At 43.9% G+C, this 23,762-nt stretch overlaps 1 protein-coding gene across 6 annotated transcripts; it reads right to left on the bottom strand.

Moving 5' to 3' along the window:
- Window positions 1-31: 31 nt before the first annotated feature.
- POPDC2 (popeye domain cAMP effector 2) lies at window positions 32-23,364 on the bottom strand. Of its 6 annotated transcripts, none has more exons than XR_012129183.1 (5): window positions 22,432-23,361; window positions 18,188-18,296; window positions 12,808-13,210; window positions 10,431-10,824; window positions 32-7,657 (listed from the first exon to the last, which is right to left on the bottom strand). XR_012129183.1 is itself a non-coding variant. In XM_073231590.1 (5 exons), the coding sequence occupies exons 1-5, from the start codon at window positions 22,920-22,922 to the stop codon at window positions 7,572-7,574; spliced, it is 1,167 nt and encodes a 388-aa protein (XP_073087691.1). In that variant the 5' UTR covers window positions 22,923-23,364; the 3' UTR covers window positions 32-7,571. The 6 variants fall into 6 exon arrangements, 4 of the variants coding, with proteins under 4 accessions (XP_073087691.1, XP_073087692.1, XP_073087693.1 ...); XM_073231590.1 differs by lacking the exon at window positions 10,431-10,824 and adding an exon at window positions 8,481-8,558 and having other exon boundaries at window positions 22,432-23,364; XR_012129182.1 differs by lacking the exon at window positions 32-7,657 and adding an exon at window positions 8,481-8,558.
- Between the last annotated feature and the right edge of the window lie 398 nt (window positions 23,365-23,762).

Raw genomic sequence — 23,762 nt, 5'->3', positions numbered from 1 at the left:
CAGCTCTCATGGCTATCTTCTTTTGCCTACAGCATTGATATTTTTTTAAAACTTCCCAGTTTATTTTAACAGGTAGCCAGGGTTGAGAATTACTGCTCTGAACAAATAATTTCAGCAGGATCACTGCAACCAGAAGTATGTATCAGACATAATGGAAGCCTGGACGGGGACAAGGAACTCTGATCACTTAGGGAAGATGGGAGGATTTCCGAGACTCCTCACTGGGTCTTAAGAGCTCCAGAGTGAAACCATCCTGGTGGCAGCTCTGATGCTTGGACCCCGGCAGAGGTGTGTCTCCAGCTGGGCCTAAGGACCCCAGGCTGGAATCACATGCCCATTCACATGAGAAATGTAAGTTTTTCTCAAATAATACATATTTAGTTACATTGAAGTGGGGTTTATGAGGGTAGATAAAGTAACACAGTGTACATGTGAGTTTAAAAGTTTTATGTTTGTAAAATAACAGTAGACGCATAGACACCAAGAAGGGACTAGTGGTTAGTAAAGGGGAGGGTTGGGGGGGAGGAGCACAATAATTCATGATCACAATATAGGTTGGTCACAGGAATAGCAGTAGAGCACGGAATACACAGTTAATGATTCTGTGACGTCTCACCACTTTGATAGCGAGTGCACTGGAGGGGCAAGGACTGGATAATACGGGTGACCGGTGAACCGCTGTGCTGCGTGTTTGAAGCCACCATAACGTTGTATAGCAATGCTACTTTAATTTTTAAAAAATTTATGTTTGTGATGAAGAAATGACAGGTGTTGAAATAATTTAAGAGCTACTGGAGCGGGGAAAGGAGAAGAGAAATAGAAGATAAGTGGTGAATAATGAGGGACTGCGTTACAAGACACCAAATTCAGGGGAAAGAGATGAAACCAAATTGGAGAAAGGAGGAGTAGCCAGTGCTTTCCTCGCAGGCACTTAAGGGAGGAGCAGGCAAGAAGGCTGGGCTGCCCATGGGCAGGAGATGGGAGGACATCAGGCCTGAGCCCTGCAGCGGGGCCTGAAAACCCCAGACGCAAAGGACCTCCTTGCTCACTCACACAAGAGTCAAAGGGAAAATGTTCCGGCTTGAACAGGGGGCAGAAGCAACAGCAAACTAGAAAGCAGAGCGAGGGGACTCTAAAACCCAGCGTTAATCTGACCCATGTTGAAATGGTTAGCGGCAGAGTTAACAAAGATCTAACAATTGTCAACCAAATGCCAGGCACGCAACACTGTGTGAGGCACTGGGACTTCAGCAGGGAGAATCTGCCCAGCCCTCGAGCACCCAGAGCGGGAGCCTGGTGGGGGGTGGATGGGAGCCAAGGGAGAGAGTCCCAGAGTACTCAGAGTCCCAAAGACACAGGTTAATGTGGAGGGGGCGCTGTAGATGGTCGGGAGAGTGCGGGAAGGGGGGACGTTTGTTCTGGCCTCAAGGGAGGAATAGGATCCGGGGCAAAGGGCAAGGAAGTAGAGGACACCTCTGGGCCATGGAGCATCTCCAGGTGGCAGTGGACAGCTGGCAGTCATGTGCTGTGCAGAAGATGACTCTCAGGAAGGACCATGTCAGAGAGGTGAATCAAAAGTGAAATAAAATCCCATGATCTCCAGGGAAATTTCTGAGTGGGAGTCAGTGTGTGAGTTCAATGACAATTAGAAGTGAAACTGCCGAGAGTATTGCTCACACTTCTTCAGTCATCAGGACTTGTGGGGGAGCCTACAGGAAGCCAGAGTGTCTAGAACATCAAGGGAAGAAGGCACAGAACCTGTAAGATGGACACGACTCCCCTCCCAGGCGGTCCTCTCCCAGGCGTCTCATAGGTTTCTGCCTCTGTTCCTGTCCCTGCTGTGTTCTGGCCGGTGGTACCTCGCCACCCCATTGACCGCAGTAATGGCCTCAGCTGTTCTCCTGGCTTTGTTCTTTCTACAAGTCCCCCAGAACATGACTGTTTATGAAAGAGTTACACTCTGCCGGGCTCCGTGGTATGCACTGAGCGTGGTCCCCCTTGGCCCGCTTTCATCTCCCTGCTCCCCTCCCATTGCCTTTTGGTTAGAGCTCGGATTCCACAGTGGTCACTAAGGGCCATTGCATCCCTTTTTCTCCAGGCATGCCTCCCTCATACCTTCCAGCCCTGGGACTTTGACTCACATGTCGCTTTCACCTGGCTTGCTTCTGCCTTGCCTCCTTCCTTCTGCCTTCTCAGGTACAGTGCAAAGTCAGCTTCTCCAGGAACCCTTCCTAGTCCAGAAATAGGCAGTGATATCTTCTCCTGAACTTGTGTAAGTCAGATAGTGGTTTCAACCAAGTCTTTCCACAATGGACTGACACCGTGCTTATTTGTATTTGTGTCAGGGATCCAGCTTTACCTTAAACTATTTATGGGCCGCAAGAAGGCTATTTACACGAGGGACTGAGGAGTCTCGGGATTACTTCTTGGAGGAGTCAGGCCCAGGGAGCTTGACTTAATAAGGCCTTGTTGGGGGGAAAGGGTGCCTTTAACTTGTGTCTTTCCTTTTCTAGACCTTGGGTTTCCTCAGGACACATACAATGAATGAGTCACCTAGTGAAGCATGTGGTGCCTGGCATAGTTTTTGACAGCAGTGGATATTTAGTGAGTATCCATGAGATAAAAGAATATTTGTTTTCTCCTTAGAGCAAATCTGTTACGTTAAAGTTATTCTATGTCAGGCACTATTGCTGAAAACATTATTACCCAAAGGTTTTCTTTTCATTTGTATGGGACCTTTAGTGTGGGGCTATTATAAGAGGCTCATAAATCCATATCATGTCAAGAATCTCCATGTCAAGACTAAATAAAAAAATGCTTTGTGCCTATATGTAATGTTACATTTGAAATGCATAATGATACCACTGTGGTTAATTTTTTAATTTCATCTATTTATTTAACAACCGCATTGGCATCCTAATATCTTTTGCCATTATGTATGTCATTAGGTAATAAAACCACAATGTCTGCTGTGTAAGGTCTGATTCTTTTAAAAACAGACCAACACACATTAAAAGAGGTCACCTTCCTGTGGAACCTCTCCCAGGTGCCACATGTGTCTACCAACAGCCCTGCTTGAGGAATGGCACCACAACCCAGGTAATACTGAGTCTCAATTTACGATGAATGGTGAGCCTTTCTGTGATTGTTGCTTCATTATTTCTCCACAACAGTTCTCAAAGGTTGACAAGAGAGCTATTGAACTTCTCAAGACTGACATGGGCCTTCTGTGATGAAATATACAGGGAAGAGACAGAAATCAAACAAGAAAGAAAATAAATACACAGTGTAATTTCAGAAAAAAGTGAGAAAAGAACATAAAGATCTATATGAGACACACTGAGAAGTTCTACCAAGAACATAATTGGCATCCTAAAAGGAGAGGAAAGAGAAAATAGGACTCTGAAGAAAGTCCACGCAGTACAAAGGGACATAGGCTGATGGTGAGGTGAGGTGGGTATCTTAGCTGGGATGGTAGCATTTGAGCTGAGAACTGAATGACCAGAAAAGGTCAGCCAGAAGTTCATTGAAAAGCATTCTAGAGAAAGAAAAACAACTGTAAAACTGAAAAACAACTGTAAAGACTAATGTAGAAAGAATCTAGGCATGCCTGACAAATACAAAAAAGACAAGTGTGGCTAAAACATGATGACTGAGAATAACAGCAGAGCAACCTATAGTTGGGGAGACAGGCAGGTAGGGCCTTGTGGGTCATAAGTGGTTGGAAGAGTACCATTCATCAAAAATTCCTTTTGCTCTCCCACATTTCCCAGTCCCTTTAATCAACAAAACACAGAATTGATTATTAAGTGGGTCTACATGTCTAGAACCCACCAGTGGACAGTGGGCATGAATGATTTGTGTCATTTCTGGGCCAAAGCAGCAGAGCTGGCATAGGAACATTAAGCTGTTTCTTCCTTGAGGTGGTGGAGCCAAAGAAGGTCGAATCACTGGGTCGAACATGCAGGCAGTTGTCACGATGAGTCACGTAGACTCTCAGTAGACTTTAAGTAAGAGTGAAATAAACCTTGTTCTATCCAGTCACAATAAGCTGATCCTGACTAACATCACCTGGTAATCAGTTTGGGTTTTATTCTAAGTGTAATAGAAAGTCATTTGAAACTTTTAGCCACAGAGTGATGAGATCATACAATCTCTAAATGACCACTTGACTATGTGTAGAACAGATTATGGGGAAGAAGGACAGGAGAAATCAGGAGACCAGTTATAAGTCTGCTGAAGTTAATCTAGGCATGAAATAGTGGTGGCTTGAAATTAGATGAGGCAGTGGAGGAGATGCATTGAAATTCAGGATTTATTTTGAAGATAGAACAAAGAAGACCGATAAAAAGACTCTAAGTTTTGGGGCATGGGCAACTAAGTGAAGAAGATGGAGATAGCAGAAGGTAAGGTGGGTAAGGGGGGAATCGAGTTATGTAAAATTGCTTTGGTTTTAAGATTTCTTTCAAAGACTAAGAAAAAAGAGAGAAAGAATGCTTCCCAACTCCTTTTACAAAGTCAGCATAACCTTGATGTCAAAACCTGACAATAATATTACAAGACCCAAAGATGCAAAAGTGATCCCAAACAAAATATGTGAAAACCAAGTTGAGAAATACAGGAAAAGGAAAATGCATCATAATAAAACTGGACTTGTTCCAGTGATATAAGTTTAACATTCACATATCTATTAATGTGATTCATTAACAGAACAAAGGAAAAAATAATCTCAATAGATGAAGGAAAATCACTTGACAAAATTCAATACTCATGACTTTAGAAAACCCTCTTAGCAAATTAGGAATAGAGCTTCTTTAATTTGATATGGGATTATAAAAATTTAATAGCACACATCATACTTAATGGTGAAATATTGAAAATATTTTCCTTAAGGTCAGGTATGAGAGAAAGACATCTTCATTATCACTTCTATTCATCCCCATACTGGAGGGCCTACTCAGTGTAAAATGGGACCAAAAGAAAGAGGAGAAAGAAGAGGAGGAGGCAGAAAAAAATGAATCATTATTTACAGATGACATAATTGAATCCATGGAAAACCTGAAGACTCTATGGATTAATGATTAGAATTGATGAGTGAATTTACCAAGATCACTAGAAGGAAATTGAAGGTACAGAAATCAATTATATTTCTATACACCAGCAATAAAAAAATTAGAAAGTAAAAAAATATTAACTGATGGCATTTACAGTTATCAATTCATCTAATACCTAGAGGTAAATCTAACAAAAGTTGTGCAAGGATATTTATGTATAAAACTACAAAACACTATTAAAAGAAAATAAGACCAAAATAAATGAAGTGCTATACTGGGTCCATGGACTAAAAAATCAATATTATAAAGATATCAGTTCTTTACCAACCTAATTCATGATGTGAATGTAACTTTAATAAAAATCCTAGCAGAGTTTACAATTTTGTGGAAATTAACAAGCTGATTCTAAAATGTATATGAAAATACAAAGGGAAGGGCCAAGAATAACAGACTTGAAGAACAAAGTTTGAAAAACACCATGTATCAAAAATTATTATAAAGTTACAAAAATTACAACCAGATGGTATTGTCAGTGGATAGAAAAGTAGACTAATGGAACAGAAGATCCAGAAATAGACCTACAAATGTATGGACACTTGATTTATAACAAAGGGGACACTGAACATTAGTGGAGTTAAGATAATCAATTCAATAAGTAGTGTTCAGTCTACTGGATATCTATTGGAAAGAACAAATCTGATCCTTACTTCACACTATACATAATAATCAAATATAGGTTGACTAGATCTAACTATGAAATGTAAGACAACAGAATGGCTAGAAGGTAACACAGAAGAATATATTCAGGGAAGGAAAGATTTCTTAAACAGGACACAGAAGCTCTAATGATAGGAAAAGACTGATACATTTCTACATTGGAATTAAGAATTATGTTCATCGAAAGACACCATTTAGAGAAAACAAGAAGAATCACAAAGTGATGGAAAACATTTGAATATACATAAAGAGGACACTTCCACCTTGAATCTTTAAAGAATTTCTTTAAGTCAATGAGCAAAAGTGTACAGAGAAATGGACAAGAACTAGAATAGACACTTCACAATAGAGGATATCTAAGTGGCTAATGAAAACATGAAAAAGGATATTCAACCTTATTGCTCATCAAGGAAACTAAAGCCACAATGATATGTTGCTACAAAGTCCCAAATAGTTAACATTAAAAAAAAAATGACAATACCAACTATCAAGGAGGATGAGAAGCAACTAGTATGTTCATACACTGCTAGTGGGAATATTAATTGGTACAACCACTTGGCAAAACTATATGGTAGTATTTACCATAGTTATATATGGTATAACATATACCATACCATATGCATACATACCCAATGTCTGAGTAACTCCAATCCTAGTTATATACCCAAGAAATGTATGCATACATGTACCAAGAGATATATTCAAGAATGTTCATGGCAGCACTATTTCTAATTGCACCAAGCTAATATTCCAAATGCCCATCCATAGTAGAATGGATAAACTGTGGTATATTCATACAACAGAGTACTAAACAGCAACAAAAATGTACAAACTATTGAGAGAGCACAAGATGCCCAAGGATGCCCAGCTTTCCCAGCCCTCGGCTGTTTAAGTCTTCCCGGCCCAGGCCCAAACTCATAAATGAAGATGAGATGCCTCAAGCCCTAGCCACCCTCTGAGTGCAACAGCATGAGAAAGCTTCAGGGAGAACAGCCCAATTTAACTCAGCTAAGCCTCACATTCATGAGCAAAATAAATTATCATGACAAATTTAAGTCACTGCTTTAGGGATGAAAGCTACACAATAATAGATAATCAGACTATATGTTGAAGTATGTAGGGAGAAAATAAAACAAAATGTGTTAACTTTATAAATCCACTTTAAAATGTTTAAGGACATTTAATTAATTAGATTTGTAAAAATCCCTCTGAAACTATTGTTTAATACCAGAGTCATAAAAAGAACAAGAGATTTCTGAGTTGAACTTAAAAGATTATGGGACAACTAGGTTTTAAAATTTCTATTTCCATAAAATGAATCTTAATTGAAAAAATAATAAGTGAAAACTTCTTGGATAGCTGACTTCATTGATCTTTCAGAAAGTTCAAAGAAACGACATTGGGAAGGGAACTGAGTGATTTATTGAGTGCTTATTAGGTACTTTATCTAAGTCAGCTCATTAAATCCTCTCAACCCTGTGAGGTGGGTTTTATAATCCCCATTTTACAGATGAAATTTAGAGAGACTATGTAACTTGCCCAACATTCTGCAGTTAGTAAATGATGGAATCTGTGCTTGTGCACATTTAGATGTCTTCCACTGTATGGAAGGCTGGCGAAGGCGAATTTCTAAGTCACTCAGGGCTCTGGGTGTAGGCACAGTGCCGGCATCCTGTGGGTCTGCGCCCACCTTGCCTGGGAGCCTGGGAGCCCCGTGCCTGTGGGTGAGAAGGGCAGTGTGCGTACCAGTGGCCTTCCTGTGAAGGTAATGTGCCCAGAGAAAGGACAGCCCATTCATCCTTAAAGTTCAGGAGTGTGGATTGGAGCCAGGGGTGCCTGTCCCCTGGACATAGCTTGAGAGTAGCTCTGGAGAGGACTTCTAGAAGCTGTGGAAAGAAAAAAGGAGGAAAGATTTGAGCGTTTGACCCTAGAAAGCTTGCCTAACATCACAGGTTTCTTTCCAGGTGTTTTTTTTTTTTTGTCTACCAATTCCCAATATTTTAACTGTACCCAATGCCCGACATGGTGAGGACAGTTGTATTTTTGAATCATTTCATTTAATAATATTAGGATGAGTCAGCTTTTAGGTTATAAAGCCCAATCCTTTCATTTTATAGGTGAAGAGACCAAAAGATCAACATCTGTTGTTTCCCGTGAAGAATCTATAGAATGCTGCATCCTATCTAACAGTACTGAATTAGTTGAGTTCGTTTTTTAAATATCTGTATAGAAAAATGGTGAGTTGTATAAGACCCCTGTCTTTTAATTTTTACAAAGAGAGGGGTAGATAAATGAAGCCTGTGAGACATGAGAGGACAAGTAGCCTGGGTGTGGGCACAGGCTGCAGGCTGCTGGGATCCGGAGGGTGGGGAGGGCACAGCTGCCTCAAACTTATGTGACTGGTCACCGAGCCTTGGCAGGTAGAGTGGCCCTACTGTCCACAGACTTAGAACCTGAGGCCCTGGGGCAGCTCCTGCCATGCCACCTTCAAGGGCAAGTTGTCTGCCCCAGGAGTCTTTCCAGTGGTTCTGTGAGTAAAGTGCTGCTTAACAGCACTGACAGCCACCAAAGCACCGTGCAGCCACGTTGGCAGGAAGGAGCCTCTGTATAGTGTGGTGGTGATCTGTCTCCTCCTGAGCAAGTAAAGGCAAACAGAGGACGGTCTGGCCATTGGCCAGTTATTCAGGATCTGAGGAGCTATGCGCTTACTCTGATCTCCACCTTTGGCTGTTCCTTTGGTTCTCAGGAAATTCTGCCAGTTGCCACCTTCCCTGGAAGGTGAGGGAACTAGGGGAGATAAGGGAAATCATATGTCTGAGACAGAGACAGAGAGAAAGAGAGAGATAGAGACAGAGAGAGGGAAGGGAAAACAAAGAGACGAGGAGGAAGAGAGGGAGGGAGGGAGATTTCTAAACAATTCTAAACACAACAGAATTTTAAAACACATTACACATTAGACTAGTCCTTTACAACTTACAAACAGCCTTTATATACTTAATCCCAATTATTCTTCACAGCAACCTGGTAAGGTAGACAGAGACTACCTGTTAGTAGGTATTAATTATATATTAGACTACTAGTCCTGTTCTGCAAATGAGAAACTACTCTGATGGTGGCTAAGTGGCAGGACTAGAGTCAGATCCTAGACATTAATAGACATAAGCCTAGATATCCTAGACATTGATCCTAGAATCACAGTATCTCAGAGTTAGAAGGCAACTTACTAGCAGCAACTTAAGATGTCCTTCTCTCAGAGCCCGAATTACCTAACAAAATACCTGAGGTTTCCTCTTATCCTTGCTTGAACTCTTTGAATTATGAGTAACTCACTGCTCTCTGAAGCAACCATTATTGATCCTGAGCTGAAATCCTTCTTTTTATAACTTCGGTCTTGAATTCATTTCTTTACTCAAGAACTACATCAAAATAAAGCATATTCTAATTCTCTCTTTTTTAAACTTGGAAATATTACTCTTGCTCATCTTTTTGCAGATTAAACATCTTCAGTTCTTTTAACTCTTACCCATGCTTACTCCTGTGATTACCTAGTGCATTGCATGAAGTATATTACAGATACTCAACAAATATGTGTTGAGTTGGTCCTCTGGCCCTTATTACTATGTCCTGGTCCTGTGCTCCTTCTCTGACCACAATATTCCTCTGTGTTATAATCTGTTTCTCATTTGTGTGTTTAGTTAAGTAATAGAAAGAAAGGAAACAATATGTAGCTTTTATTTTCAAACCACAGAGTTTTCAGAATAACTTGAAAACATAATAAAAATTGGCCAAATAGCTTTTAATTAACCTATGATAATGGACTCATTATCTCATGCTAACTGACCGCTTTACTGTTGTATTCATTGAGCATCTTCTCCAAGTAAGATACCAAATGGAACACTGTGGAGAGTGTCCATAGAATGATATGGAAAATTCTAGTGAAGGCAGGGCTAACATGGGGCCTCATTGTAAGACCCTGCATGAACACATTATCCAGTAGTCCTGATTTGTCTGTTAAAAGAAATAACACCCATCTGTGTTTCAGCCTGAGCACCACCAGATTAAATGATGTACTGTCTTCAAAGATTTGCAGTGGAAGCTCTGACTATTTTTGGTTTGGTCCTAAATTGGATTGGTGAGAGGGTCAAGCACTGGTGTCTGTGTGATGAAGCTGTGTCACCCTCAACAATGCAGAGTTCAGCCAGATTCTCGCCTCTTATGTAAGTGCTGTGCTGGCATGAACAGCAATGAGCTTACAGTTTTGGTAACTAGGAAGCCAGGAAATAGGTTGTGCCCCATTTTGTAAAAGGAACAACAGTAAACTGCTACAAAGACCACAAGGGGCTATGCTTATTTATTTCAATAATAACCCTAGCAGGAATTTGATGGCAAATAAGTCAAAGCAAACATCCAAAAAACACAATTCCTGAAAAGGATCTCTGGTTTAAATGATCCTGTTATCACCAATCAAATTGAAAGCTGTCCGAAATTTGGCCAGTCTGATCATGCTTTCAAGTTGTTCTGAAAACTCTGTGGTTTGGAAGTAAACAATATGATTTTCCTTTCTCGCTTTTAGGTGAACAAGCAAACATTTAAAAACCTACTCTTCATATTGTGAAATATCAGTACTTCAGAAAGCGAGTTATATTAGCAGTTGCTCACCCTGAGCTTCAGAGAGAGCTGAATTTGAAAAGAGGCGCTTCAGCTGGTAGTGCAGGTGGAGGCCTTTGGAGACTCAGCTGTGACCTCCTTTCACCTGGAGCAGCTATAGTGTCATCAAATGGCACACGGTCAATTCTTTGTAGGTGCAGATTGTAGGGAACTTCTAGTCAGGCAGGACCCACAAGCCAGCAGGGAGGAGGACAGTCCCGAGTCACAAAAGAAATTGTGGTGAAACGGAGCAGAGAGTTCTTGCTGAAAGACACTCTGACGTCCTGGAGCTCATGAACGCTGTGCTGCTGGCTGCCTGCTTCTCTTTCCCTCTAAGTTGTTTACTCCGCCTCCGCTTTCTCACATAAACCCAACAGGGCCTTTGTGGGCCAGCTGGTCTAACACACTTGAGTGAAGAAAGTGAGATTTGGTGAGGTTGTGTGGTTTGCACAAAGTAGCAGAGTCAGAAATAGAAGCTAGGACTTCAGGGGCCCAGCTCAGGTCTCTCTGTTTGCCTGGCTCCTACTAGCTGGGAAAACTCATGCATGAAATGTGTAGCCAACGAACGCTGGGGATTTTCACTCCTTCCCTTGAATGGGTTTCTTTATAGACAGAGGGAGAGGTACTGATTTTGGAAGAGCATGGAAAAAAATTAAGATGGGAGTTTAGGGTAGTTTGGGAGGAAGAATAGATAGAACAAGGCAGGAAAATTGGGAAAAAAAGGAGCAGGGAGCAGGTAAGAGAGTGAAAAATGAACAATAAAATCGGGAAGATGCAGAGGATAGATATGGAGAAGGAAGCTAACTGCGAAGATGAAGAAAAGGGTATTTTTCTTCTAAGAGCACCAGACTGAAGCAGCCAAGGACTGAGTGGAAGTCAGAAAGAGGGAAGAAAGAAGAGAACAAATAAAACCAGGAAAAGAGAAGCAAACAGGGAGGACATGAGAGCACAGGGCTGCTGTGCCATAAGGGTGCGGACGCGGGCATAGGCATCCACCGCAGAGAGGGATGCACAGGACACCATCCACGGCCGGGGAGGGGACATGGGTAGAAAGGTAAATATCAGCAGGGTGGGAAAGGGGCACCGATTGTGAGCTGTGTAAATGGGAGAAGTCAATAAAGTGACCTCAGATGCTTGATAGATCCTTAGAACTATCCCAGATCAGTTCCTCTCCGGTTCTGGTGGCACTGGAACCACAAGAGATGGTAAACTCCCTATTTTAAAACCAAATAGCTAGTTCTCCTCACTCACTTCTCTTGCCTCTATTATCATTTACATACCTTGTTTTGCAAAATATGCTTTCACTCACTAATTTCATGTACCCTGGAAACCTGGGCTAGTTTCTGGGAAACTTGTCAGGGTTTCCTCTCTAAGGCCTCCCCATCCCTGATACACATTTGGAAATGCTTCCAAATTGCAAACAGTGGGATTTTCCTCAGTGCAACCAGGCCTCCACCATGGTTGGGTGGAGTCCAGAGGAAAATGTCACAGCCTCGTGAGAGCAGCCACGGGGAACATGAAAGCCATTTCCCAGAACTACTCAGTACAGCCTTTCTAGTACACTCTTGCGATCTGGGAGGGAAACCCTGCACTTACCGTTAGGCCCTCCCAGCTTTGTGCCCATGCCACCTCGCACAGGGGAGGTCTTCAGGGGAAGTCAGGCCACTGTATACCCACCCAGTTAGAGCCCCATTCAGAGCAGCACCCAGCCTTTTGCCACCCTGGGCAAGAGGAGAACAAGATGGGGAATTTTCCTCCCAGAGGTATTTGCCCGTATCACGAGTCTCTTTGAAATATGTGATTTTCACAGAGATGCCTGCCCAGTCCAGGCTGAATAGCGACTGCTTGCCTGAGCTGACACTATGCAGGGAAGAACCCATAGGAATTAGAAACACATCAGTGTTTTTTCTTTAAAACGCATGCCCTGGTTAATATCCCCCATAGTCCCAGCTGTGGCTTTAGCTACTAGGACAACCATGCCAAAAATTTAGCAACCAGTGTGCTTGCTCAAAATGTCAATCAGCCTGGTTTCCAAAATGCAATTACACTTAATAAGAACTGAGTTGTAAAAATCCCCTCAGGCTACGCATGCACCTGGAGTGAGTTGCTCTCTGTATGGTTGGGTTAAGTCCACTTTCTGGGAGTTCTCTGAGAGGACAGGCTCCCTGAAGTGGTTTTTGCCCTTACAAGCCGAGTCTAGGCCAGCTGTTGGCAGGAAGGCGTGGCGGCTGCCTTCTGAGTACTTACACAGGGTCCTGAGCCTGGCGGCTGCGCCCACAGCATTTCTGCCCTCACCTCATGTACTCCCCATCACTCCTATAATCCATGAACGATTCTGATCCTGACACCTCCTCAAAATCCTCCAGCACCAGACTGGTGGAGTCCTCACCCAGGACGCCGCTGTCGGGTCTGGACATCCTGGCTCGGGATGGAGGTGCAGGAGGGTCGGTGGCAGCTGGTCGGGAAGGGGGCATTTGCTGGTCAGATGTGGGCCCGGTCTGAGGTGGGAACACGGTTGGCTCACGGATTTCCTCTTCGTCCTTCTCAGACAATGGTCCTGTATTTGGGGCAGCTGGCCCCAGGACGTGATAGAGGCTGGGGAGACGGATGTCAAAACGCAGGCCAAACTTTGCAAAGAGCTTTTCATTGAGCGCGTAGAGCTTCTCTGAGATGTCATACCCCAACAGGGCCGAGAAGATGCAGGCGATGTAGCGTTCTTTGGCCAGAAGAAGGTGGAGACGTTTGCGGGGCCAGGAAATGTAGCTACATGCGGTCTCGGCAGTCAGAGTGACCTGAGAGGAGTCAGGAGCAGAGAGTGAAGGCTTTAACTAGAAAAGCTGAGAGGTAAGCTTTCAACCAGAAAATGCTTAGAACAGAGAAACATACAGTTACTTGGCAAATGGCTGTACTTTAATTGAAGAAGCTGTGGGAGCAGCACCTGCCCCATGGCCTTGCCCAGAGAATGTCTAGTGAGTGACTTTCCTTATGTACACTGATATGGGTGCCCTTGTTAGGCACCCTGGGATCAGCCATTCACTCACTGGGCCTTCACCCCCTGGAGCCTCAGTTGACACATCCAGTCTCCTCAGCTCTCATGTCCTATGGCCATGGCTGGCATCACTAATGGCTACGGAAGGTTCTGAGTCTGTTCTGAGTCAAGAGAGGAAAGGGGCTTCCTAGCTCCAAAGAAAGGTCAGAATACTTCTGACAGTTTAAGAAGTATATTTTTTTGGAGTAAGGATGCAAAAGGAGTTGGAAAGCTAAAGAAGAGCTTCTGATTAGGTATGCCAAGCTGCAGCAAGTGGACAGAACACTGCTGGGATTCAGGCCCAGGAAATTGCTGTTGACTGGGCCACTATAAGTAACTAAGCAGACCTAAGGACTAAAGTCAGAGAAAGGGCACAGAGGAAGAGGAACTCTTTAAGGCACAATGTCAAAGTGGCAGCCCATTCTCCGTTTATTGAGTCATCTAGGAATTTCTGAGCATTTACTATGTGCCTGTGGTGCAAAGCTAATTACCCTCCCAGGGTAAATAAACACATGGTGCTTGATAAATCCTTGTTACAACAATAATAAGTGGTAAAGCTAGGGTTCAAATGGAAACCTAAGCAGTTAGGATAGTGAAGGAAAAGGGTGTAGAATCACACTGTTGTTTATAATCTGATTGGCTATATTACTGTACAAGTGAGAAGGTCAGCTGAGTTCATGAGGAAGATTTGGGAATAGAGGCAGTGAAAATGATGATGATAATAGCTGGCATTCATTGAGAAGTGACTGCATTGTGGATTTATGTGGATCATTCAGTTAAAGGTAGGGTTGACTTTCCAAACATCCTGTATTAGGGATTTTATATAATCCCTTTAAGTCCTGCATTGCCTACCAGATCTCCCACTGCCTCCTCTCTGCTCTGTCCCCTCTGGAGTCCCCATTTCCAGTTCCTCCTTTCATTTCCTCCTCTTTGCTTCTCCTCCCTAAACATTAAGACTGAAGTCAGGGTCATAAATGACCTCATCAAGGCCAGAGCTCTTTCGAGTTCCAGCTTTACCCATTACCAGCTATTGACATCAGATAAATTACTTAATCTCTCTCTGCGTGTTGCCTAATGAAAAAGAATTCTGGAAGTAGTGCTCAGCGAGTGGTTGTCACTAGCTGCCATAGCCTCTCCTTCAGAGGTGCTTATGAAGAATCCCCAAGTAAGTCAGAGGACTGAACACGAAGCTGGTGTCTGTAAGAGCTACTCTGGATGTAAACAATGTCCTTAACACTGAACACAAGACTGTGGACGTAATTATGAACATGCTGTTACTGCTTCCATCTTAAAGTAAATCAAAATGAAAAAATGAAAATCCTTTTTCTTCACTTCACTTCTATGGCTAGCTACCACTCTGCTAATTTGCTCTCCTTTTTAGCAAAACTCCATGAAAAAAAGTTGTCTATACTGACTGCCTCTCACTTTCCTAAATTAATAATGCTTTGTCCCGAGCAGTTCACAAACACTCTTGCTGGTAAGGTCACCTGTGATCTCTAAGCTGTGATGGTCAGTTTTCTGGTGTTCAGCCCATTGATCGCTCCCTCCTCCTGGATACAATTCTTACTTGGCTCCCTGGATGCCATATTTTCCTGGTACAGTCTCCTAATTTTTCCTTTTCAGCTCCTTTGCTGACTCCAACTTCTGAACACCACAGTATACCAGGGCTGGTCAGTTCTTGAACCCCTTGGCTACCTATATGCACTAACTTGGTGATCTTGTCCAATCCAGTGGCTTTAAATATTATCTGTATGCGAACAACTCCCAAATTTATGTCTTAAGTTCAGAGCTCTTTCCTTAATTCCAAGTTTCCAACTGCCTATGCAGCATCTCCATTTAAATGTCCACAGATGACACAGTATAATTTATCCAAGACTGAACTTTTCTCTCTATTCAAAAATCAATCCTATCTGCAGCTTTCCTTGTCTCAGTTGATAGCTCCATCCGTCCAGCTGCTCAAGCCAAAAGCCTTAGAGACTTGCTTGATCATCTTTCCCTTACACTACATCTAATGCCTTAGGAAATCTTTTTGGCACTATCTAGAAAATATATGCTCTGGCCTTACATGATGTGGTTCCTTATCACCTCTCCAACTTCCTCTCCTGCTATTCTCTCCCCTTCCTCTTCCCTCCTATTCCACACTGGCCTCCTTTCTATACCTCACACATACCAGCCCCTCCCACCACAGGGCCTTTGCACTGGCTCTTCTGTCTAATAATATGCTCTTCCCTCATCTTCACAGAGTTTACACGCCACCTCCCTCACGTCTTTGCTCAAATGTCACTTGCTCAACTAAGATTTCCATGACCACTCTATTGAAAATTGCAACTATATTCCCCTTACAGTACTTTATTTTCTTACTAGCAATTATTATCTGTTAACATATTATGTAAGTTACTTACTTATTATATCTATGGCTTATTTTTGTCTCTGCTACGAAAATGTAATTTTCATGAAGGCAGGGACCTCCATTTGTTCTGTCCACTGACATATTTCAAGCACTTTTAACAGTGCCTGGTATATGGTAAGTGCTCAATAATAAAGTGAATGAAGGAATCAGATGATTACCCATCTTGTATGTTTCAAAACAACCTCCTGTCATTTTGTTCACGTTCTGTATAAAATTCGTCCCCAAGGTTCCCATTATATGCACATGTGTGTAATAAAGTGTTGACAAGCTTTTTCTTTAATTCTCAACTCAGAGGTGGTTTGGATGGATTAAATGAGATAACATGTAAAGAGTTCTTGAACCCAGTAAAACATGGTGCAAATTGGAGAAATAATGAGGATTTCTGTGTGATCTCTCCCATGCTATGCTCTTGGTGGTAATGAGAGATTCACAGTGCTGAATGGTCAATAAATTCTTATTTAACTGAATTGTTGAGAGGTGGGATGGAATGTTGATTCATCTGTGGGAAACACAAGAATTATGATTTAGGCAGTCTCTGTGGATTGACCTATTAGTCAACAAACACTGTGTAATTTCAAAAGGCAAGGACAGGATGAACTATCACTCAGGACGACACTTGACATTTGCAAAGAGGAAATGGGACTTAACACAGCCAACAGCAAACATATGGATCACATTGCTCTCAAAGGACGTGCACACTAAAAATATAAATGGGAGGGATATGACGGTATCTACATTCCAGGCTGAGAAGCCATCTGGGGTTACAGCCCTTCCTTTTGAGCATAACTTGAGGACACCCAGCTTATCGACCACCTGTTTCTTGGTGTCAGTGTCAGAAACAGAGCCTGGTCTGGTTGGCTCTGTACCTGACTCAGCCCTCCCCGGGGTCCTTATGGCCCTGAGGGAATTCGCAGAGGAGATTCTGGGGCTAGTTGGAAAGGGCGTATATGTGTGTGTGGTGGGGAGGAACTTGTTCAGAGGGGTCTATGGCTGTTGGCCCTGGCTGTGGAATCAGGATTGCCTCTCAGGTTCTGTCCTCACAAACTCAAGAGTCAGGGTGGGGCCGAAGCAGGCCCAGCCAGGTGGCACTGGCCAGCATGTTGTCTATTCTGGGGTTGGCTCATATGCTAACTTGAGGGACTCCCTGATGGAATTGGTAAGAGACACATGGAACCTAGTACTGGCAAGCTATCTGGAGAGGGGAGTTCCTATAATGTTGTGTGTGTGTGTGTGTGTGTGTGTGTGTGTGTGTGTGTGTGTGAATTCCACTCTCCTGGTGATCTTCCGATTTTAAATAAGAACAGAAATAGTAAAGCGAGACAACTTGGCTTTGCCACTTTCTAGACGAAGACCTTGGGTAAACACTTGATGTTTTGGAGCCTCAGTTTCCTCATCTGTTAAATGGGGTAATAAAAATATCCAACCCAGGGAGCTGTTGTGCGAATCAGTAAGGAAATATAATATGTGGTGCCTGTCCCATGTTAGACATTCAGTAAGTGAAAACTACAAAGAAGGTAGGCAAAAAAGTCTGAAGGGTTGGCAAAGAAGAAAGTAGGGGCCCCACCTTGGAGCATGTATGTGAATGCCCTGTGGGGCCGTCAGAGGTACCAACTGAACTTTGCCAAGCAACTCCAGCAAATCTTCATTGAACACCTACTGTCTGTCCTTTGGAGCCTGGGGATAGGGAGAAAGAGGAGCCCAGATTTCTAGCCCAAAGAATTCACTGTGCAGAGATGGAAAGGAAACCAGATGGTTAGAACAGGCGACAGCATGTGCTTCAGTCAGCATGAGTAAAAGAAATAGAAAAGGCACGCATGCAAATAGGAGCTGTGGGCTATGGGGATGGAAGCTGGTAGGTCATCTGGGCAGGCGTCAGAGGAAGTGAGATGAGGCCACAGCCTCATCTAGACTGAGAAAATGCATTTCAGATAGAAAGGACAGTAGGAGGCATGGCATGGCCATTGCCAAACAATGTGGTGTGCTTAGGGAAGCACAGATAGCTCAGCATGGTGGGGAGGAGCAAAGAGTGGGTGGGAGGAAGGGGCTGGAGATATGGCTGGATAGGACTGGAGGCTGGGCGTTACATGGAACGTGGCTTTTTACTTGTGGTCACTGGAGTTTTCTGGAAGGGTTTTAAGCAGAGAAATGAACATGGGATGACCTATGAGGGTTCAGTACCTCTGCACCCCCCACCTCTGCCAGGAGCCCCAGCAGTCTTTCCACAGAAGGAGGTGGTGCTCCCACCCCTCACCTCTTAGTGGCAGTGGTTCAAAGGACCGAGAGGAGAGGGGATACTGGGGTGGGTGGTGTTGCCAAGGGGCTTCCTATTACCTGGAACACCCCCTCCTCAGAGGGCTGCAGTGATTCCCACTCTGGAGAGTCCATGAATTGGTAAGGAAAGATGTAGTGCAGGAACTGCCCATCCTGGCTCACACGAACCCTGGCAAAGGGAGAGAAGAGACCGTGTGGGAAAAGGGAAGAGGAACCAAGCCTTCATCAAAGTCTGACTTACATCTTTTTTTTTCCTCAGTTAGAAACTATGGATATAATTTGCACCAATCTAAAAAGGCTGTTGTAAGGACTAAATGAGAGAACACATATAAAGGTGTTACTATAACATATGTACTGTTTAACTGTAAATAGCTCTCTATATTTTAGCTTTTATTATCTTAAGGGGATGTCATGGAATCCATTTGAGAATCTGATGGAAATGGACCATGCCTTAAATAATTCCATGGCTTTAATAAGCTCTTCAGACCTATCCATGTCCTTCATATTAAGGACCTTTCATTAAAATTAGTCACTTTTTTCCCCCAGCTACACAGCACACACAACTCATTAGTGAAGTGAAATCAACTTACTTTGTGACTTACATATTTTTAAATGGAAATGTATTAGGATCCAATATGAGCTTTTCCCTCTTTTTCCCAGAAAACTCAAAAGAGTCTCAGCTTCAATACCTCTTTCTAAAGTGAGATATACCAGGACAGAAGGGGTCCCTTTCAGGCAAAGGTGGCAGATAAAAAGATCTCCAAGGTGCACCCTGCCCATTTGGAAGGAGCTACTGTTTCACTTTTTCTGGAGATTTATTGACTAAACAAATATGCATGGAGACCCTCCTGTGTTCCTGGAGGTCTGGAATGCAGAGATGAATATGATCTGATCCTTGCCTTTAAGGATTTCACAGTTCAGTGGAAGGCAAAGGCACTTAAATAACTGGCTGCAAGTCAGGGTGTACTATCGTGGAACAGGAGAAAAGAGGAGAGAAGGGAGGAGGATTGGCTCTCTTCAAGAGGCAGACTTCTCAAACATAATATCTGAGCTGAGCTGTAAAGGATGAATAGAATATTAAGCAGATCAGAATGGAAGATGGACAGGCAGCTGGGAAATCCAGTGTGGCAGTCTTTCCCAGGACCTGCTTTTGCCCTTCTTCCATAGTACCAGGGTTTAAGCTGGCCTCCTACATTTCTCTCCCTCCCTTACAAGTAGGTATAGCCATGTGACTAAGTTCTGGCCAATGGGATAGTAACACTCCAAGTCGTGCTCCTAATGAATCCTAGATACGAGAAGACAGAAGAGGATGTAGGTCTCAAACCAAGCCAAGATGTGGCATCAGGCCATAGTGTCTGATGGCAGAGACACTTGCTCCTACACCACCAGGTAATCTGTAATATGCATGGACAGCCAGGCAGAATTCCCTGAGTAATGAAAGGGTAAATGAGGAAATGCAGTACCAGGCTCTCCTACCCCAGGGGGTTCACGTAGTCTGTGCCCTCTAGCTGGACCTCTTCCCAATCCCCACCTTCTCCTCAGGTCTCAGCTTCAACATTCCTTCTTCCAGGAAGTCTTGCCTGACCTCCCCAGAAAAGTTAGATCCACCGATTACATGCTCCTATGACACTTCACATTTTTTCTTAGAAATAGTGTATCCATTATTCCTCACTCTGTCAAACATTAATTATTGACTTTCTTCATAAACTGTAAGCCTCATGAGACAAGGACAGTATTTGTCATACTTTAACACTGGAGCCCTAGTCCTTAGCCCTCTGAATAAGTATTTTTGGAAGGGGGGAAGGAAAGGAAGCAAGCAAGCAAAGAAGGGAAGGAGGGAGGGAGGGAGGGAAGATGGAAGGAAGTATTGAGAAAAATGAACTCGCTTTTGTCACCATAAAAGGGGTCCAAAATCCCAAAGAAAAGCTTCTTGAATAAAGGCAAAAGGACAGCAGGAGAGAATGAGACTGCTACACATATATCAGATCCTCCCATTATCTCCTTAGGCAAGAAATATGGCCAGTCAGGCAAGCCGCAGAGGAATGACAACATTTTAGAGTGTGAGTAACAAATAACCAGCCTGCATGCTTCCCTCAAGCCATTAAATTGGTGTACTATGTCCATCATCATATGAGTCTCTTCTTCCCTCTCCATCTCCTGGAGGACAGGAAATTTCCTCCTACACTAAGAGCTTAGACAGTTAGTTGCCTGCTCAGGAGGCAATGTGTGTGGGATGCCATGTTTTGAATTTTATATGAGAGAAACTTTCCAACACTAAGCACAGCTTAATATGGTGATAAGCTTTGAGGAAGCCGCTTGACCTTTCTGAGCCTTAAAAGGGCCTTTATTAAAATAAAACAGAAAGGACATGTAAGGTTTGAGCAAAGGGCTCCGAGGAGAGTCTGCACAGGAGATGAGGAGGGCAGCCCAGAAAGCCCCCGCTTCCTGGCTTGGAGCTCCTGGGAGCTGCTTCAAGGTGCTCGGTGCCTCACCATAACCTCCCTGAGGTCCAGTGGTTCTCATTTAAAACAAGAGCCTGCTCATAGCCTAGAAGCTCCAACTCAGCAAAGCTGAGAAAGGACGATGCTGAAAGAAAACAAAATAAAACTCTTACTCCAAACCTTGAAAAGCAAGAAAAAACAATTGTCTAATTTCTGATTTGGGTCTTTGATGCTAAGTATACTAGGAAAAGCCCCTCACCCACCTTCACAGGGAAGTGGTCTTGTACAAGTTCATGGTAAATTCATCATAGAAAAGATACCTGAACTATACGATAATGAGAATATCCTTCCACAAGCAAGCACCACACAAGTGGAGGGAGCGTTCTCCCACCAGTCTCAATTCCCTCCTTTGAACTACCAGGAGCAAATAATTTCGTGGCTCCCATGAATGAGCATGTTTTCTAAATTGCCTTTATTTTAAGCATGGAACTGTAGGTGGTAAACATTTTGGCAATAGTTATAAGGTATTTGTGTTTACACATGTATTTGTTTACAAGTAATTGCATTTGTTTACACTTCAATTCACTCATAAATGAAATGAAATGTCTCCCTATAAAATCTCTTAGCTCATTCAACCCAGAACCTCTGAGTCCAAACAAAATCAACACGTGTAGGCCTAGTACCTTCAACTCCCCCCATTAATACATCAGTAAACATTATTATTGTGGTACCATCACCACCATTGTTAAACTCTTTTTTTCTCCATTCTGTGTTTCTCAGTCTTATCTGGTTTCATTTCTTTTTTTTCTTGGAATCAGATCCTTCTGATAGGATTACTATCTTATCTTTATTATCACATTCTCCTGGTCTCAAGAAAGCAGGAGAGGAAATTAGGGACAAAGCTCTTGAAATACTGTGCTTGCTTCCACCAGCCCACGTACACCAGGCTAAGTTGTTTACTGTTTGATGCTCAGCCCCACATACAGGTCCCTTTAGGGCAATATCTCCAAGATCCACAACTGCCTACCAGATGTACAGCACCAAGCCCCATAGCAGAAGATATCAGAAGATATCCGCCAATGAACAACTGTCACACGCAGGCTGATGGGGCATACACTGACCCTGACTAAGACCATCTCTGCGAGTGTCTGGTTGTCAGCCTTAAAAGGAGTCAGCTAGGTGTCCTCACCGAATCCCCAGTGAGCCTCTGGTAGGCATCACCTTATTCCCTCAAGGGCCTGCCCCCAGGCTTACGGTGCTTGACTTCTTGGTCTGTAAGAATCTCAATAGAACAACTGGGAATGGAAAAGTGGACAAACGGTATTCCCTGTCTCTACCTGGCTGTATACCGAATGGCTGTACTGTAGAGTCTGTATAGGATATCCCCCAATGCATGTGGAGCTTCATGCCCTGGCGGGAGCAGGGGTTACAGGAAACTTTCTCTATGTTGGCACTGTTCCCTGCACATAATTGGCACTTGGAAAATTTTGAATGCATATGAAAGAAACTAATTAATCTTTTTGGAATGCTCAATAATGTTCATGACACTCTGATGTGTGTGTGTGTGTGTGTGTGTGTGTGTGTAGCCATTTCAAACACAGACTCAGGAAACACCCCAGACCTCCCAAAAGCAAGTGCGCACACAATTCTTCCTGCTAACAAAGAAGCAGCCTCATGATCTAGTTTCCTCCTGGAAAATGTTAAGAAAGAGGAAGCAAACCCATGCATGGAAAACTCTATTTTGGTTTGTTAGACTTGCCACATCCTTCCTTCAGTGGAAGAAGCCACGTAAATGGACAGGCACACACTGGGAAATGAGAAGTGTGGGCTGGGGAAGAAATGCTGGGCAGCACAGGGGCTTACCGGCCAGAGAGCAGCAGGGACAGGCGGTTGATGGGCGTCTCACCCTCCACAGCATAGGTCTGCTCGGTGGCCAGAGTCCAGACCTGCTCCTCGCAGCAGTGAATGATCTCCTTGTACACCTGGACGGGCACCTGCAGGGGTAGGCACAGTGTCCTGTAGAGGAGCTGGAACTGCTCAGGGAGGGTATCCCCACGCAGGCGGTACACCAGGTGAGCCAGCTGGAGCAGGCAGACCGTTGCCAGCAGGAAGCTCCAGAGGACGACGTCCAGGCCACAGGCATTGAACCAGCCCCACAGCACACAGCACAGGTAGCCTGGTGCCAGGAAGCCAAAGAGGTAGAAGCATCCATACACCCCACTGCCCCCCATGAAGCCCAGGAGCAAGAAACAGTGGGCCAGATGGTAGATGGCCCCCTCGGGATCCTGCTTCCAGCCAATGCACAGTGCCCCCTGCCAGAGGGGCTGGTCCGCCATGCTGCCACTGGCACTCATCTTCAGGGCGTCTCAAAGCCTGGCCGGGCTCCACGACTGTCCCCCCATAGGAAAGTCAGAAAATGGATTGATCTGTCCTCCCAAGTGTCTTCTCACCTCTGGCTTCTCACCACCAATGCCCTCTTTCCTGGGAGGAATGCTCCAGCAGCTTTGGGGATGAATGGCAGAATATTGTACACTTCATGGAGAATTTAAAACCTTTTTTCCCTCTCTCTCTCCCTCAGCAAGTGGCTGGCCCTCTCCCCAGGGCTCCCGCAGACTTCCTTGGCTCCGGTTTCACAGGACAGTCTTCACATTTGGCTCTGAGCAGGACCTAAATTGTCCCAAGGAAAAGATTGGACTGTGGGCCTGAAGACCTGAGCAGTGAGGGATGAAGGGGCCACATCCTGCTCCCTGCTGTCCCCAGAAAGAATGAGGAGAGCCCAGCACGGGAGGCACACTTGTGTTCCATTTGGAATGTGTCTTTCTTGGCACCGGAAGAAAGGGTGACCCCAGACGGATACCATGTTTGGAATTGGAATCTAAGAGGGACTGGCAGTGAGAAAAAACAGGCCAGGCACACAGGCAGGCTGGCAGAGCACTTAACATACCTCCCAGGGGACAAGATAAAACCTCCCAGCAGGAGAGGCAGGCAAGGGATAGATAACAAAGGACAAGTGGGCACAGAATTCACTAAAGACCCCAGGCAGGTCAGAGCTCCCCAGGGCCTTTCCTGAGGTAGAAGGACGCATCAAAATAGGAAAGCATGGGACTATTATCAGGAAAAATCCCACCAGTGAGAACTGGGAAACCCCTTGAAGGTCTTTACTAAGTCACATTATAAATATCACTAAGTATTTA

Source organism: Manis javanica, chromosome 3, assembly GCF_040802235.1.
Source record: "Manis javanica isolate MJ-LG chromosome 3, MJ_LKY, whole genome shotgun sequence".
Taxonomy (NCBI): Eukaryota; Metazoa; Chordata; class Mammalia; order Pholidota; family Manidae; genus Manis; species Manis javanica.
This window is presented reverse-complemented; position numbering and strand designations above follow the sequence as displayed.